Source organism: Balaenoptera borealis, assembly GCF_965194805.1.
Source record: "Balaenoptera borealis genome assembly, chromosome: 3".
Taxonomy (NCBI): Eukaryota; Metazoa; Chordata; class Mammalia; order Artiodactyla; family Balaenopteridae; genus Balaenoptera; species Balaenoptera borealis.
The window spans coordinates 14073458-14092261 of record NC_138866.1 but is presented as its reverse complement, the minus strand read 5'-3'; the positions used below and the strand labels follow the sequence as shown (position 1 = coordinate 14092261).

Genomic DNA, 18804 nt, shown 5'->3' with positions numbered 1-18804 from the left:
CTATAAAAAATAAAAGATGATATGCAAAGGCTATTTTGGTATAAAAACAAATACTATGTAGGCTGGATTTATTATTAGATATTCATTTTTATACTCATTTTAACTAAAATTAGAGCTTTTGTGGGCCCCTGCAAGGAAGGGGGAGCCCTAAGCATTGTGTCTTTGATAGAGGAGTTGGCCCTGGGCCTGCTTCTTCCCCCGGAGCCTAACAGGTGCTCTCACTTCCCACAATTATCTTCTTTGTAATCAGAACAAAAACACATGCAGCAGTGATTTGCTTCTTTCAAGACCAGCTTGAGTTCAGGGGAGGAACTCCAAGTACTCGAGGCTGCAGTCAATGGGAGCAGGGCAAAATTGGGCGAAGGCCCTCCACGAGTCTGCCTCTTAGCCCACTAGCTGGACCAATAGAAATGACGGATGCGATTTAGGGAATTCGGGGCAAAAGATGAGTGTGAAATAAAACTCCCTTTTAAAAGCACATCAAGGAAAACACGTGTGTCTCAAGGTGAAATTGTAGACATGTGTTTGCTATGTATTTTCCATTAGATTGTTAATAATTGGATATAAATCATCCAGTGCAATCAGATGGACCAATCCCGGGGTGCCTTTCCCCACCAGTGACGGCTGTTTCTGATTAGCACGGAGCCCCCTGCCCTGACGAACAATGGTCTCTTCTCCGGCCCGTGGAGGACAGGAAATTAAGCCATCAGGCATCTTGCCTATTATTCTCACGCTATCCTCAAGCTGTAAATCCATCAAATATGAAAGGCAGAAATATAAATTGGGGCCAAGTAGGAGGAAGTTGGAGATGCAGTTTTATTCCACATGTCTCTCAGAAAGTTTGTCCACAAATGTTCAGTATTCACTCTGGAATTAAAATACCCGCTTTACAGCAGATGTTTTATAGACGGGCACCACTGTAGATGGTAAGAAGTTCGTATCAGAGCACCAAATATCTCCTTTAGCAAGAACTCTGCTTTTATCTATGGAAATATCAGGAAATCATTTTGAGTCGAACAACCAAAATAAAGGCAGTGGAGTTTGAGATAAATGTTAGGAAAATTGCGTAAAACATTATATCAAAACCCTTGGCACTGTCAAAAAGATTTCTGAATCCGATGAGTAGCTGAAGAAGAGAATTCAATTGCATTTTTTCACTTTGTCTGCCAATTTTATAGCACTTCATTTAAAATGGAATCTCTAAAGAATCTATTCAAATTAGCTTTACAGTTTTCCCCCAAAGAATCTGCTTTAAAATAAATTGAATTGGAGCATGTGACATAATATGTAAGCATAAAATTCATGTTAACTAGTCTGACGGAAAAAAGTTCTCATAATAAGGAAACAAATAATCTGCACATGACTGAGCTAAAAATAGTCTTTAGACTGTCAGTTTCAAAATTGAACAAAAATAGGGAGAGTTGTTATAATAATGATATGGCACATTTCCTCCTAATGAAATGGCCTTGAATTCTGTAATAAATTACAGAAAGAGAATCCTCTGGGCAAAAAGAAAAATACCAGACATGAGTTGCTGTCATAAATAGAGCGACAGCAATGCAAATACCTTCCAGCTGGGACTGAGCAGCCTCTGCTGGAGGCTTCATTACTGAAGACAGGGCTGAGCTGGGGTGAACAATAGAGTGAAGATGATCCTTCATCATCTGTGGCCCCCTGTTTATAAAACAGCTTCTGCTGCTGTATTTGCTTTGTTTTGATCAGGTATATTGAGTATAAATATTTATCTGAAATCTCTTTATAAAGTTTATTAGGAGTCTTAGGCTCCTTGAGAATAGGGACAATAGCTTATGTGACTTGGTAACCACCCGTACCTATCACAGCATCTGACACGTGGTAGGAATCCCATACGTGTCTGAGGGAGGAACATAAGAATGAATAAATCAATGAATCAATTTAGCGTTAAAATCACATTAAACTTAGTTATTATACCTTTAAAAAATTTTTTACAGTTAAGTTAGGAAATGTACTGTTAGTTTAATTAAGGAGGGGATAGTTGGGTTGTGGTGATTTTTTTTTCCTCTGTTGAAATCAAGAAACAAATACTTAGGTTTATCACTGAATAAGGCTTGATGGAGATTCTTTTTTTTTTTAATTTAATTTTTTAATGTATTTTATTAAAGGACAGTTGATTTACAGTGTTGTGTTAGTTTCTGGTATACAGCAAAGTGATTCAGTTATACATATATATAATAGTTTACATCTGCTAATCCCAAACTCCCACTCCATTCCCCCTCACCCTTCCTTGGCAACCACAAGTCTGCTCTCTCTGTCTGTGAGTCTCTTTCTGTTTTGTAGATAAGTTCATTTGTGTCGTATTTTAGACTCCACATATGTGATATCATATGGTATTTGTTCTTTTTCTGACTTACTTCACTTAGTATGATAATCTCTACATCCATCCATGTTGCTGCAAATGGCATTATTCCATTCTTCTTTATGGCTGAGTTATATTCCATTGTATATATGTACCACATCTTCTTTATCCATTCATCTGTTGATGGACATTTGGGTTGTTTCCATGTCTTGGCTATTGTGAATAGTGCTGCTATGAACATTGGCGTGCATGTATCTTTTTGAGATATAGTTTGGTCTGGATATATGCCCAGGGTTGAAATTGCTGGATCATATGGCAACTCTATTTTTAGTTTTTTGAGGAATCTCCATACTGTTTTCCATAGTGGCTGCACCAGTTTACATTCCCACCAATAGTGTAGGAGGGTTCCCTTTCCTCCACACCCTCTCCAGCATTTGTTATTTGTAGACTTTTAAATGATGGCTATTCTGACCAGTGTGAGGTGGTACCTCGTAGATTTGATTTGCATTTTTCTAATAATTAGCGATGTTGAGCATCTTTTCATATGCCTATTGACCATTTGTATGTCTTCTTTGGAGAAATGTCTATTTAGGTATTGATGGAGATTCTTTAAGGCCCTGCCTGAAAGTAACTATACAGGAGAAGTTTATCTTAATGGGACCCAATATCTTGGAATTTAGCTGTCTTGAAGTATGGGCCAGTCCCTCTTTCCACAATACCCATTTGAGCTTCCTTGCTTTTCCACCTTACCTATCCTTCCATTCTTCAATCCACCCATGCATCGGTCTATAGCCATCTATCTGATCATCTGTCCATCAAATACTTAGGGGTACAGTGATGAACAATAATAAGAGCTAACATTTATTGAGTACTTACTCTACGTCAAACACTGTTATTAACACTTTATGCTAATTAACTCATTTAATCATCCATCATACGCTTCTATGAAGGATGTACCATCATATTCCACACTTAACATTCAAAGCAACTCAGGTGCAGTGAGATGAAACATCCTGTCCAAGATCACATCACTAGGAAGTAGGGGAGTCGAGATTTGAACCCAGAGGGTCTGGCTCTAGAACTACCAGTCTGCTGCACTAATTAGGCAGAAATTCTCTTGACCTTCACAAACTTTATATTCTAGGGGGAGAAACAGAATTTAAACACATAATTATGTAATTTTAACCGTTAACAACTGCTTTGAAGAAAAAGTATAGGTGTTACAAGAGTATGTAAAAGGGACATGTAGCCTAGTCTGAGGAATTCAGGAAGGCCTTGCTGCTGAGGAAGTTGACCCTTGGGTTGAGCCATGAAGGGTGGGTGGGTGGTGAAGCATAAGCAGGAAAGAGTGTTCAAGGCAGAACAGCATGTGCAGGGGAAAGAGGTATCTGTGCTGAGGACCCATGGGGCCTTTGGTGTCTACTGATGTCAATATGATCAAAAGTCAATTCTAACATGAGCCTCTTCTGATGCTCTCCATCCCACTGACTTGCACCTAGGTAACCCAGTTACAGAAGGCAGACATCTCCAGTTAAGGAGACAGCCTTGTCATCTTCTCCCTCACCCAGTGCCCAGCATATCCACTCTTGCCATCCAGTGCCACAAAATTTAACCCACTGTCCCCATTGATCTATCAGATCCACTTGTTTCTTTCTGATCCCACCCCACCTCCTGAATACAAGCCACTTTCATTTCTTGCTTGGATGCCTGCAGCATTCTCCTGTATCCAGCACTCTTCCAGAATGCACTCCAGAACCCCTCACATCCGTTGTCCACACCGCGGCCAGACTGATAATTTCCAAAGGCAAATCTGGTCATTCCACCTCTGCCCTCACTAAAAACCTCCGATGGTCTCCCATTGCTCTCGAGAAAAAGACAAAATTCCCTGCCCTGGTTTAGAGGGCCCTGCATGGCCTGGCTGTCCCCACTGACAATGTCAGCATCATCCTCGCCCCATGCCGTGTCTCACAGCTCCTCAGCCACCATGGTTGCCTCCCCTTGGTCTCTGCTCCCTGCCATGCCCCTCCCACCGGGAGGCTTGGCAGTGCCCTTCCCTCTTCCTGGAATGCCCTTCCCCTCCACTGTGTTTAGTTAGCTCTTAATCATCCTTTAGAGTCCCATTTAATCCTCAGCAAGCCCACCCTATGTCTCTGCTTGGGTACCCATTAATATCTGACCCTTCCCCATTAACATCTCCATCTGAACCAGATTACTCTCTGTTATGGCTGAATCGTGTCCCCCAAAATTCATATGTTGAAGCTCTAACTCCCAGTGCTCAGAATGTGACTGTTTGGAGATAGGGCCTTTAAAGAGGTGATTAAGTTAAAATGAGGCTGTTAGGGTGGACCCTAATCCAATCCGACTGGTGTCCTTGTAAGAAGAGGAGATTTGGACACAGACATGCACGCACACAGAGGAAAGACCATGTGAGGACACGATGAGAAGTCTGCCATCTGCAAGCCAAGGACACAGGCCTCAGATGAAACTAAATCTGCTAAAACCTTGATCTTGGACTTCTAGTCTCCGGAAGTGTGAGGCAATAAATCCCTGCTTTTTAAGCCACCCGGTTTGCAGTATTTTGTTATGGCAGCCTGAGCAGACTAACCCTTTCTTTCATAGAAACTGTCATAGTTAAAGTCAGTTGTCAAAATTAGTTGCAACTTAACTTTCATTTCATTATTTGATTGCTATCTCCCTGATAAGAATGCAAGCTCTGTAAGGACAGGAACTGGGTCTGGTTTTGCCCACCATGGTATCGCCAGAGCCTGGCACAGTGCCTGGCATATAATAGGTGCTCAGTAAATACTTGGGGCATGAATGAATGAATAGACAAGTAAAAACATATGAGTGAGTGGACGAACACACATGGAGAAGAAACAGTAATTACACAGTGGTTTTACCTTTGGAAAGATTCACTTTGGGCCTGGACTGCATCTGGAAGCAAGGGCACCTTGTCCTGGCTAATATGAGTATTAACACGAATTTATGTAATTTCACTAGATACAGCAAATTCCTGGAATTTCAAGTTTTTAGTCCCTCAGAGCAACACTGTTCAGTGAAATTTAATCTCATGGATGTTATTTTTAAAGAGGCAAATAACTCTCTCTAGGGTAAAAAAAAAGATAATTCTAAGAGACATAAATCCAATATCCTTGCAATTGGAAGAAAATATCTTGTTTGTATCAAACCATGATACAAACGGCATGCTTGATTAATGGCATGCTTGATTTCCGCTTGGAAAATGTCCTTGCTGCTTTCCACGGGACAATGACACAGTGAGAGCAGCGTGGAATCACCACACAGGAGGGAGGGTGGGACACACGTGAGAATTTCTGTTGCAGTTTTAAGAGGAGTCTTCTTTTCTGAGAAACTCATTATTCACTTAATTATTCATTCTGTTTATTTACTGTAGAGTTATTACACATAAATATGGTGCAAATCCCTGGAATCCTCAAACACCAGATGCCAGTTTCCCTCTGCAGTCCCAAAAGACATAGCCAAGCCATCACTGTGAGAATTAAAACAACAACAACTAAAACCCAATTAAAATTGTGCCAGCATGTTCATTTCCAAAATAAAAACCCTGGGAATGAATAAGCTTTTAGTCACTCCCCTGACTGCTTCTGCAAAAGAACAAACACAAAAAACTTTAAACTAAAACTGGCATATAATTAGTATTTAAATCACAGTTACAATGAACCTCGTATCTGCACAGAAAGGGCATTGGCTAAGTCAACGTCGTATTATTTCTCCCATTTTCAAAAATCACGTGATTGAAGAAAATGGCATTTCGCTTTTCAGAATTTCTATGTGTCTGGCCAAAGCCCAACGATGGCGGAGGAAGAAGCCAAGATGGCGACGTGAAGTTTGGGGTCTTGGAATCCACAGGTTACACAACCTCTTCCTCCTCATGATGTGAGGGGGCCTCACACCCAGGTGCATCTCACCCACCTGAGTATAAGACTGGGCACAGGAGGGGATGAACACGCAGCCCATGTTCTTAGAACAAAGGCCAACAGAGCACAGAGGAGGCCTGTCTCCTTCAAGAAACTGCTGGGAGTGCAGAGAGAACCACACGACTGAGGGCAGTGCAGGGCTGACCGCGGGGCTGGAGGACGCGTGTGTGTGTGGGGGGGGGGAAGGAGGAGAGGTCGGGTGTGTGTGTGTGCACGTGTTTACAAGTCACCAGTCCTCAGGTGATACTGGCTCCACGAAGAACCAAGTGGACTTTCTGATGAGCGGGTGGCTGCGGTCACCTCCACTGGAGAGTCGCAGAGTGATGGGAGATCTGTCTGGCCTGCTACACCCATACCAAACCACAGTCTGCCCAGGGGGGCACTGTGAGACCCGAGGTAACCTTGGAGGTGCAGGCAAATGAGTGCGTTAGTGGAAATACGTGAAGCTCTTCTGGATAGGCCAGAGGCCTGCAATGCCTCCCCTAACCCAGGGCTCAGACCCGAAAGGCCAGGGGTCTCCATCCTCAGCGTTGTGGTTATAAGGGCGGGCTCAGAAGACAGGCTGTCCGGGTTCATACCCCAGGTCTGCCACTGACCTTCACTCCTCTGTGCTTATTCCCCATCTTGACAATAAGGATAATGCCTCTGTCTTAGAGTTGCCACAAGAATTATCTGTGACAGTGCGTGTGAAGTGCTGACAGCAGTGTCAGCCAATGGCAGGCATCTACTAAACACTGGTTTCTACCATCAGTGCTGGTATGTTCCAGTCCGTGTGGCAATTTATCACAGGACTGAGCTTTGTGGTAACACTGTTGTTTTCTACTTTGTATTTCCAAGGCAGCTGATAAACTGTTCGTTTCACTCCTGAGCAACAAGAATGTTGCTATTCCGGGCACCTCAGATTAAAATAAGTTCATTGCCTCCTGTCTCACAATGCCCATGGCCATTTTTGTTACCTGTTGCAAATATTTTCTAGTCACGTAGCCTAATCTGGGGCCTTTTTGCTGAGAAGGCAAAAACATTTTCTAATCTTTTTGGCAACCACAGTGTAAAGTATCAGGTCCACAAAAACACAAAAGGTCTTCATTACTAATATATGGAATAGGAACTCTGTATAATATTTCATTATTGCTTTCTTATTAACATAACATTAATAATCTGTTGCTGCTTTAACAATTCCTGGGCATGAAAGCCCGGTATATTAAGTTATGGCTAAGATTAGATATACTAAACAGTTACCTCCATGATATCATGAAAGAAACATGATAGAGCTGAGAAAATCAATTTAAATTAAAATAAAATCATTCTGTCTTATGCTTCAGTTTTCAAGGCAGCTGCTCTTAGATCAGCTCTGACGTGATCTCACTATCTGAGGTCTGAAGTTAAGTGGGTGCACCCCAGGCCCTTCCTTCCGGGTGTTTCAAGTCGAGTTGCTCAGTGTCTTCACTTGGGTGGGACAGGGGTGCAAGGGGAGATGAGGAAGCAGGGGCAGAGGGAGTGGAAAGTTAAGTGTGTGGCTTATGAGTTTACAGTCACACCACCAGTCAAGTTAGGTACCAGGGACGGTAAGATGGCAGCATGTTCATAAGACATAAAAACATCGAACTGGAAGATCGCTTAGAGACAGCTAATCAATCATTTCCCAAAGTATAATCCGTGGAACATTAGTTCTTTAAGACGGCTCTCTCTATATCCTCACGTGCACATAAACACACACACACACACACAAACACAGAATTACACGGTCCATCAAATAAGTCTGAGAAACTGCATTCTACCCATTCCTTGGAGTGCCATAACGGACTTCAGCATTTTAAAGTTTCTGTGAACTCTTACAGTAAGAAAACACCCATTTGTCATGCTTGACCAAGTATTTCCTGAGCTTCCTTGGCCACGGCACCCTTTGTTCATATAACACTTATTTACGTCTAACAGGCAATGAGCAATCTTGTCTAAGTCAACCTCCTCCTTGAAATTGATGAGGAAGAGGAAACTGAGGCCCAAGAAAAGTGTTTGACTTGCCAAGGAGCATCATTCAAACACTGAGTGGAGAGGGGAATTCACATCTTCGGATTCTTAGCTCTGCCTCTCAGAGAAACTTCCCTCTCATTCAGCAATGTATGCAAACCCGTCTTGCACAGGCACGGCGCCAGACACTAAAGACACAAAGATAAAAAATGGTCCTGGCTTCGGGAAGCTCGTAGTCCAAAGCTGGAGGCGGAATGGAAATGCAGCGACCACACTACAGTGTGAGGAGAGCTCTGAAGTGACTGCTGTGGGAGTGGGTCCAGAAGAAAGTATGACTCATCTCCTAAGGGGTTAGGAGTTAGTTGTCATACAGGACGTGAGGTTGGCATGGGGCCTTGAAGGGTGAGCAGGAGTTTGCCTCGGAATGTTTTTATCTCCCTCAATCCCTTTCTAAGGAGTCCCCACAGTAGCTCCCTTGTGTGGGATGATGTTCGCATAAATCACCACAGGATTCTGTCACCTGACTGGACCAGGATCAGGGCCCCGGAGCAGCCAGTCCAGAGGCTGGCCAGCACACTACAGGAGTGTCTAGGGAGTGCTGTCCAACAGAACTCTGTGCAATGATGGAAATGTTCTCTTTGGCGCGGTTCAACATGGCGGCCACCAATCATAGGTAGTTATCGCACACTTGAAATATGGCTACTGGATATGGCTATCCAGTGAGGAACTGAATTTTTAACCTTATTAAATTTTGATTAGTTAAAATTAAATTTAAGTAGTCACATGTGCTGATGACTTTAGACAGCACAGCTTTAGACTGATTAACAGATTCACTTTGTGATTCCAATTTAAAATACAAGTTGGGAGACTTCCCTGGTGGTCCAGTGGTTAAGAATCTGCCTTCCAATGCAGGGGATATGGGTTCGAGCCCTGGTCGGGGAACTGAGATACCACATGCTGCGGGGCAACTAAGCACGCACGCCACAACTAGAGAGCCCGAGCACCGCAACTACTGAGCCCGCGCACTCCGGAGCCCACGCGCCACAACTAGAGAGAAGCTCGTGTGCCTCAACGAGGAGCCCGCACACCGCAACGAAAGATCCCGCATGCGGCAACTAAGACCCAACACAGCCAAAATTAATAAATAAATAAATATTTTTAAAAAATACAAGTTGGTTTAGACTTATGATTTTGAGTTGAAATTCGAGTTTACAAATACTATTGAAACATTCAAGAGACTTAAGACATCAGATTATAGAGTTTACTTAATTATACTTAAAATTTATTTAAATACATGGGAAGATGTATTTGTTCACTGGAGAACTTAAGGGCTTAAAAGCGAATTGATTCAAGGATTTGAAAACATTAAAAATAAGTCCTCTGACCAGTGGAATTAGCTAGAAATCAATAACAAAAACTAGAAATGCCACATCTTTTGAAAATTTAACAACTCATTTCTGTACAGCCCATATGTCAAAGAAGAAAGTACAACAGAAATTAGAAAATATTTTGAACAAAATATTAATGAAGACAAGACATACCAAAACTTGTGAGATGCAGCTAAAGCAGGGCTTAGATGATACTTATAGTCTTAAATATAAGTATTAGAAAAGAAAAAAGGCTGAAAATCAGTACAGTATTTGTCTTTCTCTGTATGATTTATTTCACTTGGCATAGTGCCCTCAAGATCCATCTATATCGTCACAAGTGGAAGCTTTTTTTTTTATGGCTGAATAATATTCCATTGTATGGGTACAGATACAGATATATTTCATATTTTCTTTATCCACTTATCCATCGATGGACACTTAGGTTGTTTCCATGTTTGGCTATATTAACATATTAATAGGCCTCTGAGACTGGCCACAGGGAGAATCTAGGAACCATACCTGTGGGTTTTCTCAGTGCTGTAGGAATTATGAAGTTCAAAAGACATGCAAAGGGCTTTCATTTCGATAGGTCCAAAGCTAAGGGATTTCTTCTTTTGAAATGTATATTGCAAGCAGTATTATAGGAAAGCTAGGCACTTTTGTTTTTTGAGGCTCTCCAAATGCAATTCAAAAGCAGATATATGAGGTCTCTTCTTTGTCAGAAACCAACCCATATAACAGGTTGTGAGCATAGGTCCCTATGGCAAAAGCCTGACCCCAATGGGACACTGCTGAGAGTTCAGAGTCCTATAAAGTTGCCATTAAGTGGTGGTTTTCCATTTTTTGCTAATGTATCCTATAACATTATTTTGAAAAGCTATATATAACCCCTTTATACATTTTTAATTGACATCTAGACTTGTATTATAAATTTAGAGTGGCAAGGGATATAATTTCCACCATACAGTAATACCTGAACATTTTAAAATAAACTTTTATTTTAGAACAGTTTTAGATTTACAAAAAAAAAATTGTGAAGATAGTACAGATTTCCCATACACCTCACACCCAGTTTCACCTATTATTAACATTTTACATTAGTATCATACATTTGTTATAATTAATGAAACAATTTTGACATTACTATTAACCAAAGCCCATGCTTCATTCAGTTTTCCAGGGTTTTTATCTAATGTATTTTTCCTTTTCCAAGATCCCATCCCAGCTATCACATTACATTTAGCTGTCCTGTCTCCTTAGGCTCCTCTTGGCTGTGACATTTCTCAGGCGTTCCTTGTTTTTGACCTTGATAGTTTTGAGAAGTGCTGGTCAGGTATTTTGTAGAATGTCTCTGAATTAGGATTTGTCTGCTGTTTTTCTCATGATTGGACTGAGGTTGTGGGGTTTGAGGAGGAAAGCCAGAGAGGTTAAGGGTCATTTTCATCACATACATAGGGCACATAGTATCAACAAGATCTATCACTGTTGATATTGACCTTGATCACCTGGCTCAAGTAGCGTTTGTCAGGTTTCACCACTGTTACTCTATGTCTCCCTTCCATACGGTACCCATTGGAAGAAGGTCACTATCTGCAGTCCACACTTAAGGAATGGAGAGCTATGCTCCACCTCTCTGAAGGCAGAGTATCTACATAAATCATCTGGAATTCTTCTGCAAAGGAGATGTGTCTCAACTCTGCCATTTATTTATTCAATCATTTATTTGAATCAGTGTGGACTCATGGATATTTATTTTATACTTTGAGTTGTAATCCAATACTACTTTATTTTGTTACCAAATTGTTCCAGCTTTGGCCACTTGGAGCTCTTTCTATTGGTTCTTGTGTCCCTTTGATATACCCCTACCAATGTAAGTTGTTTTTTTAAAAATTTTGTTTTGTTTTGCTTTTTGAGCACTTCCTCACTTTCTGGCTCATCTTGAATATTTTACCACACTAAAAAAAAAAAAAAAATTCCCTGTGCTTTACCTGGTCAACCTTTCTCCACCACAAAAAACCCTTGATAATCACTGGTCTTTTAGTCATCACTATAGCTTTGCCTTTTCCAGAATGTCATATTGGTACCATACAGAATGTAGCCTTTTCACACTGGCTTCTTTCACTTAGAAATATGCATTTAAGATTCACCCATGTGTTTTTGTGGGTCAACAGCTCATTTCTTTTAATCACTGGATAATAATTCCATTGTATGGTTGTATCACATTTTGTTTATACACTCATCTCCTGAAGGACATCTTGGCTGCTTCCAGCTTTGGGTGATGATGAATAAAGCTGCTATTAACATTCTTGGGCAAATTTTTTTGTGGAGAGAAGTTTTCAAATCAGTTGAGTAAATATGTAGGTTCATGATTGCTGGATCATTTGGTAAGACTATGCTTAGCTTTGTAAGAAACTGTCAAACTGTCTTCGGAAGTGGCTGTGCCATTTTGCATTCCCACCAGCAGTGAGTGAGTAGAAATTACTTAACTGAAAGTTAAACTGAGGGAGGAAGAGAGGGAGGAGGAGAACAGAGAATGAGAGAGATGTCAGATAACATCGTCGGCATAACATACGTGTAACTGGATTCTGAGAGGACATTCTCTTCAAGGATATCATAAAAGAAGTGTTTGGGGGCTTCCCTGGTGGCGCAGTGGTTGAGAATCTGCCTGCCAATGCAGGAGACACGGGTTCGAGCCCTGGTCTGGGAAGATCCCACATGCCGTGGAGCAACTGGGCCCGTGAGCCACAATTACTGAGCCTGCGCGTCTGGAGCCTGTGCTCCACAACAAGAGAGGCCGCGATAGTGAGAGGCCCGTGCGCTGCGATGAAGAGTGGCCCCCGCTTGCCACAACTAGAGAAAGCCCTCGCACAGAAACGAAGACCCAACACAGCCATAAATAAATAAATAAATTAATTTAAAAAAAAAGGAAAAAAAAAAAAAAGAAGTTGACTCAAGCACTATTTCTGCCATGTTTAACCTTAGAAACATCATTTAAAGTCAAGGTTGGCTTCCTTCTTTAAAAGAAAGAAGATGACCAAACCTGGCTTCTACTTTACAGTGACTATTATTATAATACTTGCGATGTACTTCCAGACCCTTGGTCAATTTTTTTGTAAAGATTTAATATTATTGCAATTGTTTTTCCTAATGAATATACTACAGCAAACCTAACTGCTTTGTTCTCCTTTGAAGTTTTTTTCCCCTGCCAAGGATCAGTAAATCATAAAATAAGGAGTATATTTGGATTTCAGTTTATGTTTTCATATAAATTAATCTGCATTTTCTGTGAAGTTAGAGTAATGTTCTTTTTGATTCACACTTCTGAGCATTTTACCAATGTAGCAATCTAAGAGAAATTTAGATTGAACACTCCATATTTTATTATGTTAAATTGTTTTCAGCCACTTTTGAATCCACGTGGCCAAGCCAATTTAAATTTGTTTTGTAAGAAAGGTCACTTTGTGAGCTGCTATCCCTAATGCCATTACATTTCCATTTGTGTGGGTTTTAACTGTCTAATTCTGCAGTTCTAAACAGATTTCTCAAAAGTTACAAGCTAAGAAAAACGAAAGCAACCGTTTTTATTAACCCTAAATTACAATTCCGTAAGTGAAGCGTGAACCCCAAGTACCGTGACTGTTGAAAACTGTGGTTTAGAATTTACACACATAAGTGAGTGTTGCCCAATGAGGATGCACATCTATTTCAAAAATGCTTCCACTGTTCAGAGCATTTCTAGAAATCCTCTTTGAAAACCGCCTTTAGAGCTGGCAGCAAATTTTAAAAGATATTGTCTCTGGTGGCAAATCTTTGTCTTTTGAAAGTGGATTTGATTAATAACCCAATGTAATTTGGATTAAGCTTGGTGATGTGTAAGATGGGAATTAGTATTTAATACCTACCATGTGATAGAAGCTTGACCTGGGATGGCCAATGAATCTGGATAAACTCATTCTGGATCAAAAACAAAGTGTGACCAAAGAATACGGACCAGTGTCATAGATGATTTTCCCACTGGAGGTGATGTAGCATAATAGCAGTTATTTATGCTTAGTCAGGCTGACAGGTTTGGATCTCCACCCTGACACTCCACCCATCGCCATCACCTGGCCTGAGCCACGTTACTTAGACTCTCTGAGGTGGTTTCCTCATTTATAAGAGAGGATGCTAATGTCTATCTCATCAATTTTCAAGAATAAAATAAAATAATATAAAATACCCAGCAAAATTGGCCCCCCTTTCCCCCCCTGAAGGTGACAATGGGGAAGGAAAAATATTCATTAGGACACTAATATACCTAAAATAGATAACTAATGAGAACCTACTGTATAGCACAGGGAATTCTACTCAATCTTCTGTGGTGACCTAAATGGGAAGGAAATCCAAAAAAGAGGGATATATGTATACGTATAGCTGATTCACTTTGCTGTACAGCAGAAACTAACACAACATTGTAAAGCAACTACACTCCAATAAAAATTAAAAAACAAATTCACTAGGATGAAGGTGGCCCAATGTTTTTTTAAATGGAATTTTATCTTATGGTGTATTTCCCTATTCCCTCATCAGATATGAATTCCAAGGTTATTTGTTAATTTTCTATTTGGGGCAAAGATCTAGTTGTTATTTTGGTGTTTTTAGGCTAAGGGACTTGTATGTGTGTGTGTGAGTTGCCTGGTTGTGGGATGGTATGGTAGAGGTAGTTGTGAAAGATAAACCTGAACAGACAAGTGGAGACAAGACTGTAGAGGGCTTTGAATGGCACATTAAGGGTTAGACATGACCCAATAGAAAAGATGGCTATTAAAGCTTTTGAGCAGAGAAAAACAAAACAAAACAATTCTATTTGTGCTTTGAGAAGATAACTGACATGCTGGACTAAATTTCATGACAATGGGGTCTATTTCTTACTTATCACCACACCCTTTACTCATCTTTATACCAATGAATAGAAGAACATATGGCCCGATGGATGGATGGGAGTGGGAATAAGAACATGGGCCGAGAGATCATGACGGATGGAAGGAAATGTCATGAAAGTTTTTGCAGATGCAGACTCAAAGGAGGCAGTGACTGACTGGATGTCACAGTGAAGGAGGATGGGGGAGATTTGAAAGAAACTCCTAGGTGGCTGGTTCAGATGAGAGCTTGGGGTGGGGGATGGGATGGATGCCATTAACAGAAATAGAAAACACAGAATGAGAAGCCAATTTTGGAAATCAGAGAAAACAATGAGTCTGATTTTAGTTCAGTGAGCTTGGGTTGAGGTGAAAACATCCAACCGGCAAATGAAAACACAGCTCTGGGTGCAGCAGAGATCAAGACTGAAAGATAAAGTTTGGTTGGTGGAGTCACACCCACAAAGGTGATATCTGAAGTCTTGGGAGAGAATGAAATCATCCTTGGAGAATGTGTTGATCAAGAAGAGTGGCCAAGGACTCCCCTGGTGGCGCAGTGGTTAAGAATCTGCCTGCCAATGTAGGGGGCACGGGTTCAAGCCCTGGTCCGGGAAGATCCCACATGCTGCGGAGCAACTAAGCCCGTGTGCCACAACTACCGAAGCCCGCATGCCACAACTACTGAAGCTTGCGCACCTAGAGCCCGTGCTCTGCAACAAGAGAAGCCACCGCAATGAGAAGCCTGCACATCGCAATGAAGAGTAGCCCTCGCTCGGCGCTCCTAGAGAAAGCCCACACGCAGCAACGAAGACCCAACGCAACCGAAAATAAATAAATAAATTTATTAAAAAAAAAAGAAGAGTGGTCAATTAGAGTACCCTGGAGAATACTACCACTTACAAGATGGCTGAAGATACAGGAAAAGAGAGTCAGGGAAGAATGGGCACAGAAATACTACGTGAGAGCAATGCTATGGAGGCTAAAGAGAGAAGGACCCAAGAGAAAGGACAAGTGTGACGGGGTCCGAGAGGGGCTCGTGGGTTTGGCCGCTGGAAATCACTGGTGATCTCCGAGAGAGAGCTGTTGCCACAGGGGAAGAGTGGAGCTGGTCATAGTGAAAGATGAGGTAGAGGCGGAGGTATCAGCGGGAGAGATCTGGCGACAGCTTCCTCTTCCATCTTGACTGCTTCTTCTTAGTCTATTTAGAAGACTCTTTCTCTGCTGCTCCAGTAAATGTTGATGTTACCTAGTATCTGTCCTTGGCTCTATGCTTGTAACAGTTAGGGTTCTCTTGGTTTCAGATAACAGAAAGCAACTCCAGCTGGCTTGAGCAGAACGATTTATTGGAAGGATACAGAGTTACCTCATAGGACCCAAAGGGTTATGACTGGGCCTTGTGTACAAGCTTTAATCAGAAATCCGGTACCATGGGGTTTCTCTAGTTCCTCTCTTGTTCCCCTCTTGGTGTCTGTTTCATTTTCTGCTCTCATTGCAAACCAGCTGCCTTGGTTTTCCAGGCCACATGGTGGCAAACACGTCTGCCCCTCGCCCCTGAGTCATCACCACTCATTCGGCCGGAGGAGCGCTGTTCCGCCTCCCTCACCCTCACTCCCGAGGCCCTCCATGGGGAGAGACCGAGCTGATCAGCCTGCACAGATGCCCATCCGTGGGCCATGCAACTGAAGGGAGACCAACAGGGTCACATTGCAGACAGCATCATGTGGCTTGGGGACGAGGGTGGGGTCCTGGAAGTGAGAAGCTGGGGCAAAGCTTACAAGACAAGGATTTGGACTGAGTGTAGGGCGAGTGGTGAGGAGGGAAGGTGACATGAGCAGCTTCTCACTGCCCCTTCGTTTGGTCTGTGCTCTGCCCTGAGAGCCTGGGCCCTCCTAAGCACCAAATCCTCGAGGTGCTCTCCCTCCTAGAGAAGGTCCAGGTCATATGGCTTTCTTCTAAACAAGAACAGGGGATGGCCGCCCAGCTCTTATCAACTTCCCCTCCTGTGACCAGCCCTCAGCACACCTGGCTGAGTGCCTAGGGACCAAGCCTATACCCTCAAGATGAATCAGAGTTGACTGATCCAGGGGCCATCTGAAGCCTCTTTCTAGGGTCTCTGCACTTGCACAGATGACGGGCCAGTTCCTTTTTGGAATGGTGTGAGGCTGCGGTGACCATGGGACGGGGGCAGAGTCCGGAGGTGCTCGTGTTGCTGGCTCTCGTTTTCCTGGAAACCCAGCTGCACCACTGCCCTTCCTATGTTGGATTATATAAGCTAGCCCAGTATTTTCTAGTAAATTCCTTTTCTGTCTAAGCTAGTGTGGGTAGGTTTCTGTCATTGAGACCTCACTGAGACCGGAGAGAGCCTGGACTAATCCCAGATCAAGGCAGTTGCCCAATAGCTCTTCCCACCCTGGCCTCCTGCCTGCCACTCAACGGGAGGACGTGACCTCTCCCACTCTCTTGTCATGTTTACAGGAAGAAATAAAGTCCAAATAGTGATTGCAATACAAGGTTTTGGTATTCTGGCAATTACTGAAATATAAACATTTTGTTGGTAGATTACTCTAATTTTTATATTTTAAAAATCTAAAAGCAGGATCACTTATGTACTGAGATGAGGACCAATGACTCAACTATTCAATTTATGATGAAAATACTTGCTGAATAAAACTCTACCCAAAGTCAGAAAGGGCTTTTCATCAGCCAGTACAATTTGTCCTAAAACGCACGTGATGCTCAATGATACCATGGATCCACTTTGTTCTTGAAATAATATTTCATGTGTACTTCTTAATGATTTTCAAAGTTTTCTTCATTTTAGATAGTGTTTAGTATGCTAATTTTGGAATAAGACTTTATTTTTTAACAACCTTTTTATTTTGGAACAGTTTTAGGTTTATAGAAAGATTGTGACGATAGGACAGAGAGTTCCCATGTACTCACTCACTTTCCCCTATGATGAACATTTTCTATGAGTATGGTACATTTGTCACAATTAATGAACCAATATTGATATAGCATTATGAACTGAAGTCCATACCTTACTAGTATTTACCTAATGTCCTTTCTTCTATTCCAGGATCCCCTCCAGAACACCAAATTACATTTAGCTGTTATGTCTCTTTAGGCTCCTCTGATTTATGACAGTTTATTAAGTTTATCTGCTAATACTTTGTGTTAGAAGGATGCCTATTTAATGTTTCTCTTTGACAAATGTACATATTTCCTTGACCTTTAATACTTTTAAAATTTGAATTATATTAGATGTTTTCACAGTGTTGTTAATGTTTAGCATTCTAAACATTCACAGATAAAATATTAGTACTGATATGAGTATTTATTTAAAATAAGTGCTGAATGTCCAGGGTCACAGTTTTTGTTCTAGGACAGCAGTCCCCGGATCCTAGGTATGGATGGGCAGAAAACAGAGAACGGGAACACAGATGGCTAAGGCTCTTGTTTCAGGGCAGAGCCGCCCAGAACCAGGGAGGGTACCGCAGAGGGCAGCCGGGCAGCCCAGGGCTTGTTGTTCTGCTGCAGGAACCCCAGGCCCAGGCCATTCTAATGGGTTCTGCAGGTAAGTCTTTTGCCCCCGATATCCTTACTGCACCCTGTTCTTCCTCTGTATGCAGCTGGAGAAGACTTATACTAATGTCAGCTCAATCTGGTTTTTCCATCTTGCACAGCCAGCGCCCTAGGGCCATTTTTGCGATGATGATTTTTGATGACTACTAAGGATACACTGTCATAGAGAAGTCTTAACTTTGTTTTCCAAAAGCCCTGCTCATTGCTTGGAACGCAGTCAGCACTCAGTTGCATGTAGGTGCTATTATTTGTTCAACCAAAGCTGAATGCATGAAGGAAACTGGTACCACTGGCAGTTCCTGACATTAGGAACTGCTGAGGATCAGGGAGGCTGTGGGTAGGGTGGCAAGGACCAGTAAATGAGTGGAGCATCCTGGCTGGCAGCGTGGGCGGGGGGGGGGGGGGTCGGGGGTTGAGAGTAAAGAGGAAGGGTTGGGGACCATCCCAGTGGCAGTGCAAGCAATTGTCAGCATCTGAGAACCATGATGAAGAGTTTAACAGAAGGTATGCAGCATGACATCATCGGTAGAGTGGGATTTGACATCTAAATATATCACAATCTATTTCGGTCTCCCCACAGGTTGCCAAAAGCAGCACACAATAGTTAGGCTTACTTTTGTCCATAGTTCATGGCATATTCGAAGTCTTTAAAGCTGACGTGACCATCTGAGTCTTGATCTACTTCCCTGGAA

The 18804-nt window shown here is 42.1% G+C and overlaps 1 protein-coding gene and 1 long non-coding RNA gene across 17 annotated transcripts in view; one reads left to right on the top strand and one right to left on the bottom strand.

The window, feature by feature from the left end:
• The window catches only part of EFCAB11 (EF-hand calcium binding domain 11), a 229403-nt gene that overhangs the window by 66942 nt on the left and 143657 nt on the right, over positions 1 to 18804 (bottom strand). For 10 of the 16 annotated variants that reach the window (XM_082383767.1, XM_082383744.1, XM_082383782.1 and 7 more), the window contains one exon: positions 18727 to 18798. In XM_082383767.1, the coding sequence (XP_082239893.1) occupies positions 18727 to 18798 (72 nt within the window). Of the gene's footprint in view, positions 1 to 6; positions 2957 to 10608; positions 11020 to 15853; positions 18799 to 18804 lie in introns of those variants that run through there. The other 6 variants (XM_082383736.1, XM_082383747.1, XM_082383737.1 and 3 more) reach the window with 3 other exon arrangements.
• The window catches only part of LOC309624946, a 436224-nt gene that overhangs the window by 361035 nt on the left and 56385 nt on the right, over positions 1 to 18804 (top strand). The gene's annotated exons all lie outside the window — the stretch shown is intronic.